Source organism: Convolutriloba macropyga, chromosome 9 (assembly GCF_964194025.1).
Source record: "Convolutriloba macropyga chromosome 9, txConMacr16.3, whole genome shotgun sequence".
In the NCBI taxonomy this organism is placed as follows: domain Eukaryota; kingdom Metazoa; phylum Xenacoelomorpha; order Acoela; family Convolutidae; genus Convolutriloba; species Convolutriloba macropyga.
The window spans coordinates 44526009-44545800 of NC_134476.1; the positions used below are offsets into that span (position 1 = coordinate 44526009).

The 19792-nt window shown below is 35.8% G+C and overlaps 1 protein-coding gene across 1 annotated transcript in view; it reads left to right on the forward strand.

Annotated features, from left to right (window-relative positions):
* The window catches only part of LOC142345399 (uncharacterized), a 144118-nt gene extending 124930 nt beyond the window's left edge, over positions 1-19188 (forward strand). Inside the window, exons 2-4 of the mRNA XM_075397446.1 lie at positions 12988-13113; positions 18362-18522; positions 18709-19188. Coding sequence (XP_075253561.1) covers positions 13003-13113; positions 18362-18522; positions 18709-19102 — 666 coding nt within the window. The 5' untranslated portion in view covers positions 12988-13002 and the 3' untranslated portion in view covers positions 19103-19188. The remainder of the gene's footprint in view (positions 1-12987; positions 13114-18361; positions 18523-18708) is intronic.
* Positions 19189-19792: the final 604 nt, after the last annotated feature.

Sequence of the window (19792 nt, forward strand, 5' to 3'; positions counted from 1 at the left end):
CAAAAATGTGGACAATACCAAAAGCTGCAAACGGAAAATCACAAGAGCGTAGAGCAACTATTTCGATAAAGGCATCAAAGACAATTGTGTCTGTACATCGAGGCTCACGTGCTTCTGTAAAAACTGTTAATGGAGACATTCCAAAACACAACCTAGAAGTTTGAATCATTTCTATTTGTGACTAACTTCCCCTGATGCTAACACTAAATTCTGTTTCATTAAAACTATGGAAAAAACTGTGCTTGAACTACTCCATGAAAATTAAACAACAACAATTCTCTCAATCCAATCAAATTCTGTTGTTGACCCCCAAGAATTCAATTCAATTCCATACCACCCCCTATATTTAAATTATGAACACAACGGCAATTACAAGAGCGGAAATTGAATCACATGGTATCCACGGTTCGTCAGATTCAGACGTCGAAGTATGAAGAATTGAGACTGGCTTCAAGGAGAACTCAGTCAATATTACGAAAACATTATCCAAAGCAGCCATCAAGTTATCCAGCGAAATAATTCCGAAGAACTTTCGCAAAATACTAAAAATGTTGTCTCGCAGCACTGAAAAAAAACTCTGGCGGCAGACCAATCGGAGCTGGAAAATACTTGCAGCGTATTACTGGGAGTTGTACCGAAAAGCGCTCAGAACATGACCTGTGGTTTCTCGGAGGCAATAGCCAGCTCTGTTTACGCTAAAATTTTGGTATTGAATTTAGCATACATTCAATGTGGTGTACCCAAATTACTTTCACCGTGTTACGGGGAACTATATAAATAAGCGCATAGAAGATGACCTGTGATTTCTCGGAGGCAATCGCCAGCTCTGAATAGGCCAAAAGTATGGGATTAAACATGCCATACTTTCAAGGCGGTCTGCCTATGAGGTACCGAAAAAAGCAGTTCACCTGATGGAGGCCAAAAAGCCTTGAATTGCCTCAATCGACAATTAGGTCTTAAAATTATGAAAAAGAAATAATCAATTTCAATTAAGTATTAATTCAAAAAATTTTTGGTCAGTTTTTTTTCCGTAATTGAATTATAACCATTTTAAATATAAATAAATTCAATGTAGGTTGCATTTTACCTGACAAAGCCAGATACGCTGGAATTGAAGACAATTGGAATGCACTGGGGGAAAGGAATTACAACCGGGTTTTTCAATCTAAAAGCATCTGGAATGGACTCCTTACAGTGAACGAATACATATGCTAAGAAAATCATTATCCTCAAAACGCAAACTCATGTTTCACCAGAGGTGTTCAGCAAAAATTCGCTTTAATTGCTCCAACAACTCTTAACAATCAGAAAATTTTGTGGGCTCAAAGAAAAAATATCAAAAATTATTGTTGCGGTTGTTCCTTGACGTTCAGTTAGCGACGAAGCTCGCAGGTTGTGTTCGTTTGTGAATTGCGAGGGTGGAGGACTCAACATCAAGAAGCCAACAGAATACTAAAAAGACTACGCTGCATCGATTGGTGCGTTCGAGCCTCTTGGAAAATAATATCTCAAGAATTTTCGTCTCTTTCAGGATAGAATGACGCAAAAAGAACGCAACGCTCAAGTTGAGAAGATGGAAGTTTGCAAAGGAGACATTCTTCGCACTTTATCAGAAAACAAAAGGCGAGTTGTTTATTTGGCATCAGTAAAACTGCCTCCAACTGGCTCGCAGCCTTGCCACCCGAACGCCAGAGTGCTATGTTTCTATGTTGATAAAATTTGAGTTCCGCGAAAGTTTGTGCTTTTGGTAAAATATTGTTGCAAATAATACACCAATCAATTGTCCTTCTGGAAAAAATTCACACTAAATTATGCTCTAGCTTGTGCAAAGGGGAGTTTTAACCATATGCGGAATAACGAAATTAGAGAAACGCTTGCTAAGGTAATGCATGACGTACGCAATTACGTCGAGTTTGAGCCATCACTTCGGTTGCTAGAAGACAAAAAAGTTCACAAAAACTTCACTGGCACAGATGACAAAAATACGGGATTCAATCTTCCATAGAATCAATGCGGTCTGCTTAGAATGTTCACGAAAAAGAAGCACTACTCATGATAGAGGTCAAAAAGACTTCAATTGCCGTAAAAAATTTGAAAATTTTAGAAAAAAAATAAATTATTTCAGTTATGTCTTTTTATATGAACTCTTAGTTTACTGTTTTTTTTCGTAATTGATTTGAAATAGTTTTAACTTTGAATAAATTGACGCTAAATTTTATTTTATTTGATGATGCAAGATATTCTGGAAGCGAAGATAAACCCAAAAACTTGCTGTAACTAGGAAATAATTCGCATAAAAAATTGGAGTGCACGTTGGAAAACGACGATTGGAAACCGAGAACTAGTCTTCCCAGATATGGCAATCTACATTGACGAACAGAGAAAAATCTGACACAAAAACTGACCCACAGCCTTTCCTCACAGCCTCGAATTGGCTCACAGCCTTGCCACCGAAACCTTACGGTTCTATGTTGACAAAATCGAAATTTTGCGGCAGACCTGCTTGCTGTAGATTGTTTAGTTTCGAAAAAAATATTATACAAATCAAAACAACCTGAATTTGTCCTTGCCTTTTTGTGCGTAGCAAAAATACAACAAAAAGATTGTCATTGTGGGAAAAAACTCACACTAAAGCATGCTCTCGCTTGTTCAAAGTGGAGTTTTTCCGATCAGCGGCACAACAAAATTAGAAACACGTTCGCGAAAGTACTGCATGACGTAAGCTATGACGTCAAAAATGAGCCATCAGTTCTGTTGATAGGAGGCAAAAGATTTCACAATAAATCTACTGGCACTGAATATAACTCTTGACACCAAAACAAACGGCTTGTTGGCCTCTACAGAAATTTTTGCGATGTAAAATTATTTTGTTAAACCGTTGGCAAAGTCATGCCCAGAATTGGCCAAAGGAGTTTACAAATAAGACGAGGCAATTAAAAATCTAAAATTTGAACAATAAATTCTAGATGTTGAAAACATCAGTTTTGTTCCGCTCGTGTTTTTCTGCATGGGAGACGCAGGGCCCCTGCAACACGTACTCTAAAGCAACTGGCAACAAAATTTTTTGAAAAAGACAAAAAGACACATACCTCAACGCAATAAGGCAGATTCAAAAGAAAATAGTTTATGCATTCCTACGCAACGCTGCCGGAGTACTAAAATTGCAACTGAGGTTGATATTACCTACAGTGTCGTTTCGTTGTGCGCGAAGGAAGGCTGGACTCCTAAATAGTTTAGCGTTATTTTAATTTTCGGACACGGCTTCAGGGTTCAAGCATAATGATGTAAATTCAAAATTTAGTGTTTTTGCGCAGAATTGAGGTACATTGCTTTAATTTTTCAAAGTGGAGACTCACAGTTCCTTCCATTGAGTTGACGGAACGTCCTTATTTATCAATGAATTTTAATTATTAATTTGATTTAGTTCTCAAAAGATTATGTCAATAGTAAAACCTCATTTACAAACGTCTTTGCTCCATTTCGCATCATAAGAAAAAATGCAACTTAAGGTCAATTTATTTACATTTAAAATGATTTAAATTCTATTATGAAACAAAATTGTATATCAAAGATAGTTTTTTGTTGAAGGAACGATTTCTGAAATTTCGTTTTTCTTCGTATCTTAAATTTGGAGTCATGATCTGATCTTTTATTGATTTAAAGTTTTCGCAAACTTTCTATCGTTTCGGTGAGAATTTGGAGCTTTTCAGTGCTATTTTTTTTGCTGAAAGCGTTTTTTAATGCTCTGCCATCTGTTTTTAGATGTGTGCAGTATTGCCGGACATAGTTTGAATCGCAAACACTACAACTAATTTTGTACAGAAAATGTGGTTTTAGACGCTGATGTGGTTAGACTTTAACAATATTAAGCATAATTTGAGTTCCGTTGTAGTGAGGATCTCTATTATCCCCCATTTTGCAGATTTTCTGTAAATTTTAATTGGGATCTATTCTGTGAACAGAACTGTGAGCTTCTCTTTCTCTTTAGATTAGATTTGTCTTGTCTTGATTTACAATGTAGTTTTTGCATTCTTTCTCTTTGGCCTAAAATTTACCCAATTGTCTGATTTGCAGGGCTGGACGACCAACTTTTGGGTTGATAATTTTTCCGCCAGATGTATTTGTTTACTTTGCGGGCTTCATGTCAGTTGATTGTATATTAAAAAAGCCTGTGGATAGTAACTTTTACAATGTTTTTTTATGCTGGAGTGATGTGCAGCTACAAAAATTCAGAAATGTTTCCGTTTATGTTGGCTTTTGTTACCGCATACCAGACATTTTTCTCCATTCGTCCAAGTAGACTGCCATATTGGCGAAAACTAGATCACGGTTTTCATTCTTTTTTCCCATTGTGGATTCGAAATTCCTATGCAAACTGTTTTCCTGTTGAAGAAATTTTTTAGTGTTCTCTTAGTTCTCGTTCTCTTACTCATCTCGTTCTCTTACTTAGTTTGTCTCCAAAATTTTTCAATCAAGTGTTGGTCAAGATAATGGCCAGATAACTTGTGAATGAGACTTCGGAAAGAACAATTACAAAGAAAAAAGTAAAACCCCCATAAATGAGCAGGAAAATCAAAACAATTTAATGTCTCAACAAAAATGAGCCTAAACCGATGGTCTTAGTTCAATAAAGAGGGAAGATCACTCAAACTTTTCCGATTAGATTGATAAACAACAGTGTGATAATCAATTCATTTTCACAAGGAGAACAGTAAGAACTTGCTTGTCCGCCTTTGAAAATGTATTTGTTATATAAAGCAACAAGTAATTAAAGCATTTCTTTCTATACTGGCCAAACCAGCTGACATGTTACCACTAGAATTTCAGAACATCAAAGAAAATGTTCTCCTCCTGGACAACATCTCGTTGAAGGTGGTGGTATAGCTGATAATATTGAATTGGGCCATCTTGATGCATGTCGCTGGATGACAATTCAAGCGATCTACATCAAAAGTTAGGACCTCAGAAAAATACGCAAAAATTGTACCGGGGCGAGCATCGACCTTAAAGTATTAGTTCAAATGTAAAGGAAATAGACTTTTGAAGTTCAAAATTGATTTTTGTCTATTTGAATTTGAAATCTTGTAAGCCCTAACAATTAAATGATAACAAAAGATAAAATTGAAAAATAAGCTCTTTTTTAGGAATTGTAAACAGAACCTCCGGTAATTGCAATTACTCTGAAGACAAGAGTGTAGTTGTTTGTTTTAATGAAAACTAAATGATGTAAATGTGATTTTAACTGTGAAACTTTTTGTTGTTACTTTAACTCGTTTCGTAGAGTTCAACAGATAGAGTCAAGGACAGGCATCAAAAGTTACGTTCAGGAGCAGAATTGGCGAGAATTGATGGCCTTGCAAAAGTGCACAAAAATGGAAATCCTATACGCCCGGTGTTGCCTGCTCCGGGCAAAAGTTAAAACAAATTGAAAAAAAAATCCACACGCCACTCTTTGATAAAGTACAGGTTGTTAACATTGAGGGTCAGCGCTCAACTTACGGAGAACACTTGAATCCATCAAATTTGGTCCTGATGAGAGCAATGCTTCTTTGGACGTGAAGAGCCTATATACAAACATCCCATTTATTTAACCAGTTGAAATAGCCTGATGGAGCCTGAACTCTAGTGACCACGCCCCAAGGATGTGAAGATCGACTTTGAAATTACTCTTGAAGCCAGCTCTGACAAGTTTCAAATTTAATTGCAATGACAGTTAGTTGTGTGAGGTTGATGGCTTAAAAATTATAGCATGTTTTGCAGTAACTCTGGCAAACATTTGGATGAAATCATTTGAACATCAGACCAATCAACGAAAGAGATCGTCAATAAAACCCCTAAAAATGATCTTGAGGCCTGCCATGAATGTATCCGTAGAGTCATTTATAGACGAAAAATTGTCAAATGTAAAAAAAACGTGAGAAATGGTTCATAGCAAAAAACCAAAATATTTGTGATCAACTTTACGCTAAAGTGGTAGACTTTTTGTTGTTTTGCTCTATTTGCCAGAAAATTAACAAAGTAGATAAAGAAACGGACACTGAAAGACAATTATTCAAAAGATATGTCGACGATACTATTGGTACTGCAAGTGGTGAATCGGACAATTTCATCAGAAAACTCCTCATTTCTCATATAAGAGTGGAATTCAATTTGAAGGCGACTTTCGTAAATGGTAATTTCGTATTTTTAGACATGAACATCATAATAAATAGCCGTAAAAAAATTAATTATGAGTGGTAAAGGAAACCAAATGATACAGGATTCGTCATGAATTCCTGTAGCTGCGCTCCAATGCAACATTAGAAAAGTATCGCACGAGGGACTGTGCACCGTTTTTTTAGAAGCACCAGCACGTGGTAAACTTTGACAAAACTCTGCAGAAAATGAAAAAAAAATCGTTTAAATTTCAATACGCGGAAAGTTGGACTTCTAGGTTAATCAATGATGCGAAAAATACAAACATGCTTGCCGACCCTGAAACCTAGTTTTCTTAGCAATTTTGACCTATTTTGGACAACAAATACCCAGTTTTGAAGTACGATGTGATCATCGAACTCAGTTGTTGTGGATGAAATTTCCCCTATGTCGGCCAAATTTGCGAACATTTGACTACGAGATTTTCAGAGCATCAAAAAATTGATTCACCGGTTGGCCAACATATTGAGGAGTTCTTTATGGCTCTAACAACTTTTGATTATAATATAAAAGATCAGCGACAGAATAGCGAAAGATTTATGACCAAAGAATCTCGACACATTAGTAGATGCAAGCCACAAGTGAATACGCGGGACAAGTACAAGAGCAGGGAGTTAACACTGAAATATTAATTAGCGGAAGTGTGTTTTACCTATAAAAATTTTTGAATTAGCAAGTGCTCAACATTAAAGCGATCACGAAAACAAAAATCTCTCATTCAAAACTTACAAAAAAAACTCATATTAACAGTTTTAGAATTCTTTTTAATATTTTTTTGAAATTTCTGGACGCCTTTCGGACACTAGAAAAGCTAATGACTGTCGAAGCTTTATTCATCAGCAAGCTGAAGCCGGTACTAAACACACGCGATGAATATAGGGGGCGGGAACTCACGCTCAATTATTAGCTCAAATCATTAATCTGACTAGATAAGGATACAAAGTGCAAAAAACATTTTGTGTACGAGGAAACGAAATTTGCAAATTCTCCACAAGATGAATACTTAGGGTTAGGGCAAATTCGGAATATCCTTAAAAATACAAAACATAGCCAAATTCGAAAAATCCGGAATAGAAATGTTTTTGAAGAAATTGATAACAGATGTAAATAAGAGTTGTAAAAAGGCTAAATAATCTATATAGGCAAAAATTTTCAATTGATTGTTTTAGAATAGTTCCTAGAATTGTTTTAATTGTGGTCTTAGACAAATGTAAATACATTCATTTTATCCTTTAACAATTTGTGAAACAGTTTTAACCTGACGATGAACGTAAAGTTCGAAAAGGTTATTTTTTAAAAATCGGAAGTATTTTTAATTTGACAAATTGGTTTTTTTCACATTTCAAGTTTTTGTTTTGCTATCAGACTCGAAATTCCGATATTAGCTCTTGTCACCATCTCGATTTGATATTCGAATGTAAAAAGGTGAATATTTTGATTGAATCTTGCCGAAAAATAGTATTAATTTAAACTAGTCCAGCATTGCTTGTTTTGTTAATTTTTATGATTCTCCCTATCTCTTTCTCTTCATCATGTGTTTAGTTGCCACGTTCATGAGGAAGATATTATCATCCGCTTGATTTGCAGTTCACGAATGCAAGGAAGAAGTTATCTTAATAGGATACCAATCGTGAATGCTCACACATAGATCTTTCAGTTTCTCATTTGTAATTGATAGAAACTGATCTTTATGATTGTGCTTATGTGATGGCAATGAAAAATTGTTATCTCTGCAACTACAGCTTGAAAATTAGTATATCTGGAAACAGAGAGATGTTAAATATGATTGTGATGATTGTGCATTAATCAGATCTGGATAAAACTGATGAATAGGGAATCGCACCTAGTTGTTTGGCATGATCAATTTCAATCAATTTCCAAGAGTACAGTCGACCTAAACTTTCACTTTCTCATTGATTAGAGCAATGAATACAGAAACCTCATTTATTAATGAATGATTTCAAGATAGTTGGAACCAACCCAGTGGCAATAAATATTGACATTCGGAGGATCTGGAAATTGTGCCAAAGTAATCTCATGGAAATAAATTTATCAAAAATTAAATGCTTGAGGTTGACTTTTGTTGCATTGCTCTAATTGCAAGAAAATGAACAAACTAGACAGTGAAACGGACACTGAAAGATAATTATTTAAAAGATATAACGACGATATAATTTGTACTGCAAGTGGTGAATTGGACAGTTTGCTCAAAAAATTCCACACTTCTCATAAAAGAATGGAATTTAAACTGGAGACCATTTTCGAAATTGGTAATTTTGTATTTTTAGACATGAAAATCATAGTAAATAGCCGTAGAGAATTAATTATTAGTGATACAGGAAACCAACTGATACAGGATTCCTCATGAATTCCTGTAGCTGCGCTCCAAAGCAACATAAGAAAAGTATCGCACGAGGGATTGTGCAACGATTTTTTAGAAGCACCAGCACGAGGTAAACTTTGACAAAACTCTGCAAGAATTGACAAAAATTTCGTTTAATTTTCAATACCCTGAAAGTTGTACTTCTAGGTTAATCAATGATGCGAAAACTACAAACAAGCTTACTGTCCCTGAAACCTAGGTTTCTTAGCAATTTTGACCTATTTTGGACAACAAATACCCAGTTTTGAAGTACGATGTGATCATCGAACTCAGTTGTTGTGGATGAAATTTCCCCTATGTCGGCCAAATTTGCGAACATTTGACTACGAGATTATCAGAGCATCAAAAAATTGATACACCGGTTGGCCAACTTATTGTGAGTTCTGGATTGCTCTAACAACCCTTGATTATGAGATAATAGATCAATTCCAGGATACCAAAAAATTTATGACCATAGAATCTCTACTCATTAGTAGATGCAAGCCACAACTAATACGCGGGACGAGTACAAGAGCAGGGAGTTAGCACTGAAATAATAATTGCAGGAAGCGTGTTTTGCCTATAAAAATTCTCGAATTGGCAGGTGAGCAACGTTAAATTGATCACAAAAACGAAAAATTTCTCATTCAAAACTTTTAAAAAAAGACTCACATTAACAGTTTTAAAGTTCTTTTTAATATTTTAACGAATTTAAAGGTGAAAACCTTTGTATCAATATTTGTCAACATTTAACCTTTTTTTTCTGGCAATGCACGTTATTGCGAAAACGTTCGAGTAATTCAACGATCTTTTATCGATTTTTAACTCATTTTAGATTGACAAATATATATCTTTTGTAAATAATTTTGTGAATCAGTGCGGTTGTGAATAAATATTAAGAAAACCTGATGATCAACGGAATGTTCAAAAAATTTTTGTTCGCTCAATCAAATTAACTTTTACTTGACAATTCCTATGCATAAACGCCAGCGAAGCTCTATTGCCAAATCTTTTTTTTGGCCGTACCTGTTACGAATTCATTTAAAATATTTGTTTGTGACGTCTAGTTTGTGTAGGAGCTTAAGTGTTGGTCTTTGAATATTGGCAGGGGTGTCACTGGAGCAAAAACACCACACGGAAACTCCAGGGGCTTTGGGGAGGGCTTCATCAAGCTCAGGAGTTTCAAGGCACCTTCTCGATTGAATGTCGTGGCGCCACCAATGACATTGAATAGAACGTTCTGGACAACTGTCGGACAGTATAAAAGCAAATGATTATCGAAGCTATATACACCAGCAAGCTGAAGCCGGTACTAAACACACGCGATGAATTTAGGGGGCGAAAATTCACACTATAATATTAGTTCATATCATAACTTTGACTAGATAATGATACATAGGGCAAAGAAGATTTTGTGCGTCAAATATCGAAATTTGCAAAACCTCGTTAAGAGGGATACTTAGGGTTAGGGCAAATTAATATAACCCTAAAAATACAAAAAGTGAGCCAAAGTCAAAAATTCCCGAATAGGAATGATTTTAAAGAAATTGATAACTGATGTAAATATGAGTTGTAAATAGGCTAAATTTTGCATATAGAAGAAAGTTTTGGATTGAAGATTTTAGAATAGTTCCTAGAATTGTTTTAATTGTGGTCTTAGACAAATGTAAATACATTCATTTTATCCTTTAACAATTTGTGAAACAATTTCAACCTGACGATGAACGTAAAGTTCGAAAAAGTTTGTTTTAAATATCGGAAAAATATTAAATTTGACAAATTGGCTTCTTCTACATTTCAAGTTTTTGTTTTGCTATCAGACTCGAAATTCCGATATTAGCTCCTAGCACCTTCCCGATTTATCATTCGAGTGCAAAAATGTGAATATTTAGATTGATTTTTTAAAAAAAAAATTAGCATTTTTTTAAAATAGTCCAGCGTTCTTTGTTTTGTTAATTTTTTTTATTCTCCCTATCTCTTTCTCTTTATCATGGGTTTAGTTGCCACGTTCATTAGGAAGATATCCTCATCCGCTTGATTTGCAGCTCACGAATGTCAGGAAAAAGTTATCTTAATATGATACCAATCGTGAATGCCCGCACATATTTTTCAATTTCTCGTTTGTAATTAATAGAAGTAGATCTTTATGATTGTGCTGTGTGATGGCAATCAAAGTTTGTTACCTCTGCAATTACAGCTTGAAAATTAGTTTATCTGGAAATGGAGAGATGGTAAATATGATTGTGATGATTGTGCATTTATCAGATATGGCTAAACCTGATGAATGGAGAATCGCACCTAGTTGTTTGGCATGATTAAGTTCAATCGATTTCCAAGATAACAGTCGACTTAATCTTTCACTGTCTCATTGAATAGAGCAATGAATACAGAAACCTCATTTATTAAAGAATGATTTCAATATAGTTGGAACCAACCCAGTGGCAATAAATATTGACATTCGGAGGATCTGGAAATGGTGCCAAAGTAATCTCATGGAAATAAATTTATCAAAAAGTAAATGCTTGTGGTTGAAGGACGTCGGCACAGTCCGCTTGCCTAATTTCAGTTTTGGAAGCACTTCAGTAATGAAAGACCTAGGAGTAGTTGTAGCCGACACGTAAAGGCTTTAAACGCTCTTTACTCTATCAAGAGAAACCTTTCCTTGGCAAATTACGCAAACAGGAAGAACTCGTGTGTCAGTTATGCTTTTCCAATTATCAGTTACGGGTCAAGTGTGTGGAAAAAGAAAGCAGCTAGTTGGATCACTGGTGAGAAAATTCCTTACAAAGAACAACTCTTGAAACTCATGTAAAGGAAATCAATTTGTCAAAATAAAATTACTTCCATTATTTAAAACAAACGTTTTCGAACTTTACGTTCATCGTCAGGTTTACTTTACGTTCATCGTCAAAAGTGGTTTACAAATTGTTAAAAGAGAAAATGAATATGTATTTACATTTGTCTCAGACGACAATTAAAACAATTTTAGGAACTATTCTACAAAATCAATCCAAATTTTCGCCTATATACAATATTTAGCCTATTTACAACTCATATTTACATCTGTTATCAATTTATTTTAAAACATTCCTACTCCGGATTTTTCGTTTTTGGCCATGTTCTTGTATTTTTAGGGTCATTCCGAATTTGCCCTAACCATAAGTATCCCTCTTGTGGAGGTTTTGCAAATTTCGTTTTGTCATGCACAAAATGATTTTCGCCCTAGGTATTCTCATCTAGTCAAAATTATGATTTGAAGTAATATTTTAGCGTGAGTTCCCTCCCCCTATATTCATCGCGTGTGTTTAGTGCCGGCTTCAGCTTGCTGATATATAGAGCTTCGATAATCATTAGTTTTTCTACTGTCCGACAGGCGTCCAGAATTTTCCATTCAATGTCCTTCGTGGCGCCACGACATTCAACCAGATGTTGATCCACCTGTGAAACCTTCTTCTGATGTTCTGTTATCCTTGTGGTAACATGCCGGCTCGTTTGCCCATTATAGATGGATCCGCATCCATTACATTTAATCTCAGATACCACGCGGGATTTCAGGTCTCTATCGAAAGATGATTTCAGGGTGGGGAGGCACGATCGTAATTTCCGCGTTGTAAAAACTATTTGCAATTCGCATAGTTTCTTCAGTTTGCTTGCAAAGTTTTGAGTAATAGATTTAGTCGCTTTTTTGATGCTCTTATGGTGTTGTTCTTAATTGGTCTTTACCGCCACTTATTATCTTTTCTAGAGTCTGATTCACTATTTTTGAAGACCTTTACTCTGGATATTGATTTTTTGGTCCAATTTACTTCCTTTAATCTTGAAACTCAATTTAATCTTGAAACTCAATTTACTTCCTTTATCCTTATACCATGAGCTACATATCGTGTTGTTATTTGCAAAAATTTCAACGGGGAAAGTTGATTTAAACTGGAAACTTCATGTATCAATAACAGAGCCAGGTACAACTCGATACCAAACAACTCGTAACTTCATCTGTCAACCACCAAAACTCAGGAAATGTGAATCCGACTATTGGTATAGGGCCTGCCACCTTGCGAACACCTTCAACGAGTTCTTCAAATACGATATCCTATTTCATGAAAACCACAAAGCCAAACTTCTCGATCTATATTTTGTCTACTTCAGGCTGCATTACGATGAAAACAACACGTGCTCTTGGCGAATTATGTGTGGGTGCAACAACTGCAAGAACGTGAAAAATCTGAATTTTGCTATCTAATAAACTGAACGACACAAACTGGGGTTAATGTTTATGTCCCTTGGATTTATTCCTAAATTCTGTTTTTTTATTATTATCAAAACCAATATTCCAGATTTTACTCATTTAGCCTTGTACTTTTTCTTTTTCTACTACTATCAACAAGGGGCTTAGTCAGCTAACCACGTAAACATTTAGACTTGTGTTCTTCAGAGTTTAATGTGAGATGGGCAGCGAGATAGAGGAGTTGACAAAGGAGTTGGAGATAGTGAAAGCGGAGGAACAGACTCTTCTCTCCCTCAAGGAGATCATCTCCAATCAGCTACATCAACTCGAGGTATCTTCAGCAACCCTTTTCTACTCTTTTTCAATGGTTCTGCTTTTCGAAATGTAATTAATTACTGATTATGAATGATTTCAGAAGCATGTTTTGTCTGATTAAAATGAATTGATGGTTGCAGATAGAGATCCTAGCTATCAAATGTTCATGCCAAAAACAATTTTCGTTGCGACCGCTTAACCAACCTCGAAAAGACTAAAAGATAGGTGTTTTGAACTAGCAGTTAAGTTAAAGAACGGATCTAAGAGGCAGGGATTTGGAAAAATTAATTGTAATTGCAATAATTGGTAATTAATTGATTGGTTACTCTATTTTAATTGCAATTATTGATTGGAAGGACACGATTAAACATGCAACTAGAGTAAAAGTTTCTAGATCACAAACTTCTGGCACAGATCGTATGAAATTTGTCAGATTTTGGTGTTGAAAAGTTTTCGTCGGTGATTTGAAATTGAATAATTCAGAAAAATTCAGATAATATAACAATTTGCGTACATTTTTGGGTAAATCAAGGCAAAATTGATTTCAAATCTGTAAAAAAAATTGATAGAACAAATTTAATTGATCATGAATGAAATCTTGAAAATGGTATGATACTTAATAGCCTAAAAGCGAAGACTCTTGTGTTTAGCTGTTCTGTAAAGCCAACTTTATTTCTATGTAGTATTGCCATTGAAACTGTTGACTCGCAAAATAATTGACAAAAAATTCAATTGGAATAAGCATGCTGATGCCAAGCTTGTGTCTTCTAGGCTAGCATTTTATGGTCGTAAAAATTCTGTTCCGTTCAATGCTGACAGCAGTATCATGTATAATTTCTTTCGTTGTTATGTTTTATCAATCTTGTTTTATGGAAGGCAAGTATGGCACGCTGATACTTCCTGGATGATGAATCTCGACAGATTTCAAGCGCATTGCTTTAGATTGGTATTTGTTCACAGACTTTCTTAATATCGAGTTATTCCGGAGGAATAGTTTTTTACCGATGTTTTCAGCTGCAACTACTGTACCTCACATCCAACTTCTCAAGGGAAAGAATGATGCCGATGTTTGGAATTATAATAGTAACCCCCCTAATATTCGTTAATCCTCTTAAAATCTTTTTCAACTAAATCTCACTAAAACTAACTATAATACTTTCTTTGAGCGTGTCATTATTCCATTTTACTTCCTTCAGTGACACGGAGTTATAGACCTTTTAAAATCTGCGTCTGTATCTGTAATACGTCGGTATCTTATCCGTAAGCTTAAATCATTTTCTCTTGATAATTCTTGCTCGTTTTATATATGTTGTTCATATTATACCTGCAGAACTTTTAAAAGTGTGTGTTAATAACTGTTTCTGTAGAAAGAGAATAATTTGAGGTTTTTAATAACTCTAATGTTGATGTCTCTTTTTGAGAATTGAGTCTTTCTCTCTCTCATCAATAATTGCATTTGTTGCAATAATTGATATTTGTTTTGCCAATTAAATTAATTGATTGCTCCCCTATTTGTCTAATCAAAGCCGAACTAAAGCAACAACAGATTCCGAAGCCGAACTAAAGCAACAACGGATCATACAAGAAATAAAAAAGGAGAAAGAGCTTGCTTTCAAATCAAAAAAGACGAAAATTAAGTGCGAATTGAATAAGAACGAGATTCGCTCAGTTGACTTAGCTAGTGAAAAGGGAGCATCAAGCTGGTTGAACGCTATGCCATTGAAGTGACATCACTTTGACCTAACAAAAAGCGAGTTTCGTGATGGCATTGCCCTTCGCTATGGCTGGGACCCAGTGAAGATGCCATCACTATGCGCATGCAATGAAAACTTCTCTGTTGCACATGCCCTCCACTGTCCGAATGAAGGAGACACTCACATGAGACATGATGAACTCCGCGATTCCATTGCAAATTTGTTAAGTGATGTCTCTCATGATGTCTAGATTGAACCTCATCTTCAACCGTTGCAAGGGCAAATCTTTGCTCCTAAATCAACGACAACTGATGATGATGATGCAAGATTAGATATCAAGGCCAACGGACTTTGGGAATCAAGGTTCATTAAAACCTTTTTCGATGTTAAAATTTTCAACCCGCTGTCAAAAAGTTGCCCTGAAAGCAGTAGCGAAGACTACAAGTATCATGAATTTATCAAAAAGAACAGAGTAACAGGTTGAGAAAGAAACTTTTTGTCCGCTTGTCTTTGCATGCACTGGTGGAGATGGCCCATCAGCCTCAAAAGCGCTGAAGCAAGTGGCATCAAAGCTCTCTGCGCGAAAAGAAGACAGCTACGCTGATATCATATCATATCTAAGAACAAAAATCAGCTTTGCTCTCCTGAGGAGTTCCATCCTCTGCATTCGCGAGTCAAGGACGCTTAGGCGGCTTGAAATCGTTGATGTTTCGGTGGGAGCTGTGGTTAAAGAAGGGAAGCTGTTAGTTTGACTCATCGATTGTCGTCATTTGTTGTTTAATTTCTAATGCTGTCTGTCTTTTGTTTTACTTCCTCAGCTAATGTTTATATATATAATCGTTTTATTGATAGATTTAAACAAAACGAAATGCTTTATGAAGATGTAGTGCTGGGAGGGCCCCGCACCAGCCAATATTCACCCAGTGTTTTGGAGTGGCTTTTCTTAATTCACTTTTTTTAAAAAAATATCTAGCCAATTAATTGCAATTAATTTTTCCAAATCCCTGCTAAGATGTCAATAAACAAACAAGTTTGCTGGAAGAATTTCAGTCTCTAGAAGCAGGTCTCTGGCAGTATCGTAGTTGGTTTTCAGAAAGCAAACTTTTATGCCCCAGTTAATCTGTTTAATTCCGTCGATAGAGTAAAATGGTAAATTTTCTAACGAAATCGCACTAAAATCTAAATGAGACAGTACAAGTGATTTAAAAAGATTTATTCTTGTTTTTAATGGTACTTGATGACGAACCAAGTATAATAATCTGATTGCTGAAGTTATTTTACTGATATCGTTGTTGAGTTGATTTTGATATGTCAGTTCCTTCAGAGCGAATTATTTGCACTTGGTAATTGTTCTGCGATTGTCAAAACTGTAGAAATAATTGGACATTATTTTAAAGACTGGGACCTTAGACCCTTCAGCACAGCTGCAAATCCCCAGCAACAACAACAGCAATTAGTGCACCTAGGTATCAGTTTTTTCAGATGCTTCCAATCGGTGTCCTTTGAAATTGATACCCGCAATTTCAACCCGCAAATTTTTCACTCCAGAGTCCTTTTTCAAAACCCTCCGTATCCTTTGTTTGGAATTTCTTTTCTCAAACTATTGCTTTTCTCAAACTCTATATACCCCTAGTCTTTAATGTTAATGGTTGGGGTTAAACAACCGGGTTAAATGATTGGGGTTCAAATAAACAATGATAAAAGTGAAACAATGCAAAAGATCATTGGGCACTACTTCAAGACAAGCAATGGTATCTGCTTTTTAAGAGAACGATCTGAAAGGCGCTAGTCACCTTGTTGTTCACTTCAGTCGGACCTCAAAAGTCACTTTTTTCCCCTCGAAGTAGCAAATATTCTTGCTAAAATCTTCTTGGATTTCAAGCTGTCTTTGAACGTATAGTTTAGAAATATAAAGCTAGCTGCTTTAGCAGCGTGCTATTTGTTTTGATATTGGCCTCGGTGAACTGTGCAAGTTTACTGTACACCGTACGCAACTCACTTCTTGCAAATAACTGCAAAGCTACCGTAAATTGCATCAGAGGAAGGCACCTTGCGAGAGATAATTATACTTTTGTCATACCGCGTGTGAGATATTTTTTGATCAACATGTGGCTCTGAGATGGCAGCTTATTGTTCCTGGGATAGGACTGCAATCGCTGTAACATATTAACTTGAAAAAATTAAAAAGTAACTGACTTCGGAATTTCTGGTCATGATTTTCAATGGTTCGCAAAAGTGTAGGTCGGAGATAACCAGGTGTTCGTCCGAGGCTCAGTGCTTGGTTGATTACAAAATGGTTTATTAAAGTTCTGATTTTTGCTCGAGAGCTATAGTATAGTTCCTCGAAGATTTGTTAGAATCCTTGCTTTAGGTTGCTATCTGTTGCTTCTAGGTATGCTGATTATAGTTATCTACTTTTGGTTCAGCAATGATCATGTGTTTTTTATGTCTTTCCTTATTGTTTTGCAGAAGTATTGATCAACTTTATCATCTTGTTAATCAATTATTTTATTCTCCATCCACTCAGAAATTTATTTTTGCGTTCTTATGAGTACTTGACTGAATGGTTGTTGGAAGGTAAAAAACATGTTATTTTTTCTTAAGTCTGATCCTCTTTGAGAGACAGCCACTGAGTTTATTGTGATGTATTTTTATAAGCTTGTGTAGTTGTTAAATAATAACGTACAAATGTGGGGTTTATACTCGTATTTTTCATGAAAGTTGGGTATGGCTTGGTGAAACTCATGTATGACAGTGAAGCAAAAGGTTAGGTATCGGAAGGCATGAAAAATCAAAAGTTAAAGATACGACTTTTACAGCGATTATCAATATGAGCTCCATAAATTTAGCTAAATAACTAGGGAAACAGTTGGGTCGTTAAACGGTTACGGACCGTTTACTTTCCAACAAGCAACAGCAAAATTCTAGAAATAATTTTTTATCAAAAATAAACACTATAAATCGACATCAGAAGTTTTATTTTACTGCCTCAAAAAGTTTCTTGAGCTTGAGTGAGTTTTATGGATCCATTTGACAAGGTTCTCAACGTATTGCCAAAAATTTGAATTGGTATTCTTTCACCCTCCACGTTCATCGAAGAAGCATCTGTCATTTTCGAAGACTAGCCAATCTCTCTGCGGGACGTTGCACCAAACCTGTACTTGTCTTGATGCCGAAGCTTCTTGCCACTCCATCTCGTTCAATTGAAAAATTTTGTTTGTTCATGTTTGAAATGTTCTGTTGAACAAAACAAAAAAGAACCATTATCAAAATTGAACAACATAATTTTTTATCCTCTCCTTTCTTACCATTGCATCATACGATTTCACATCACTGACAAAATTTTGGGCGGTGAGTCTGTGAGGCTTAAATAGACTAGTTCACGTCTGCATTTCAATTTGGATGACTCCTTGTCTTTTAGTTGCAGTTCTGATCTAAGTAAATTTGATATAAAAGTAAAAGCTTGGTGGTTGCGAAAGTAACTGGCTGTGAAGAATTAGACGGCTGAGAATATAGTTTTTCTTCATTCAAATGATAAAACGAAAATATTTGACAGCATGTTTTGTTTAGATGGAGGAGGTGGCGTTGCGTGAAATAATTTCTCTGGAGCAACAGACGCGTTCTCTATGCCAAGGCACCCAAGAGACAGACAACAGCGCCTTTTCTACAGATATGACTGATTCTTCTGCAGTTGGGCTCATAAACCTACAAGAACAGTACAACTTCAAGAGGTAACGCTACTCATCGGAATTTTTCACATTTAACCCCGGGTTCAAAATTCTCGATTTCACTAGACCGTGTGAACAAACGAATTCGTCTTTTTGCATGGGAATAACGATAATGGTTCGTATAGCCTTAAAAGAGAGCTTCAAGCTACATCAATTTTGGCTAACTTTAAATTTGCATGTTTGCTTTAGTTCATCTGACTCTCTCACAAATAGCCAAAAAATTGAAAACCAATATTCTTCTATCAGCCAAAACCCAGTGCAGTACAGTGACCAACAGGAGGCATACAGTGGTCACAGCCACACCCCCGTAGACCAGGATGCTCTCAACGACACTGACCTCCAACTTCTTGAAAGTTCCTATTCTCACGAACAAATGCAACTTATCGCCAGTGAACCATATGACTATCAACTACCCTATGGAGTGAGTAACAACTATCATATGGAAATTGTTGATGACACCAACGGTCTGCCAGCTTTGTCATTTGATGACCTAGACCCAAATCGACCGCCAATTGATACAGGCAATCGCAATCAGGAAGAAGAAGAACTTGACGATGACGATGATGACAATCATGATAAATAATAGTGCGAACTCGAAAAAGCCTAATGATGATCACAATCTTTAATGCTCTATTTATTCAATTATTACAAGTACAGCTTTTTCAATGGCGTTTTGTTCTGATAGTGGTTTTTTAAGCTAGTGAGGTCAATTGATAGAAGCATAACCTAATGTAAAGTTTTGGAAAATTGCAGTAGCGGAGAAAGTAGGATGAGGTGATCAAGACATGGAGGGTAAATGGATGTACTTATGTATTAAAATTAGGTACGCCTATTGTCATCGATTTTTAAAGTATTTAATAGCCGCCCTCATCTTCTCAGCTGGCTATTATAGCGCTCCTAATTTTTTACAATTCAAAGAACTTGTTACAATTCAAAGAATTTGAATTGTATTGGGGCGCTGTGTCTTTTTTTAAAATCTGTCCTTACATTTTCATGATTTTTGAAGTCAAATTGGAATAGTGATTTTGGTCAAGCCGAAACAGGAAGTGGAGCGACAAAGCGCGTGATTTTGCGGCGTGATATTTTTTCGCTCTAAATTTAAAGTAGAGTGAGAAAACGATGTTTGAACAAAAATTGGCTTTCTCGGTAGTGGTTTTTTTCACATGTGGCAATTTGACGGTGATTTTTACTGTTTTTTTTCAATTGTTTGGATCGGTTTTTTTTCTAAATGGTTTTCCCAATCCATTCATAGTTCGTTCTAGGTCTGGTTTTC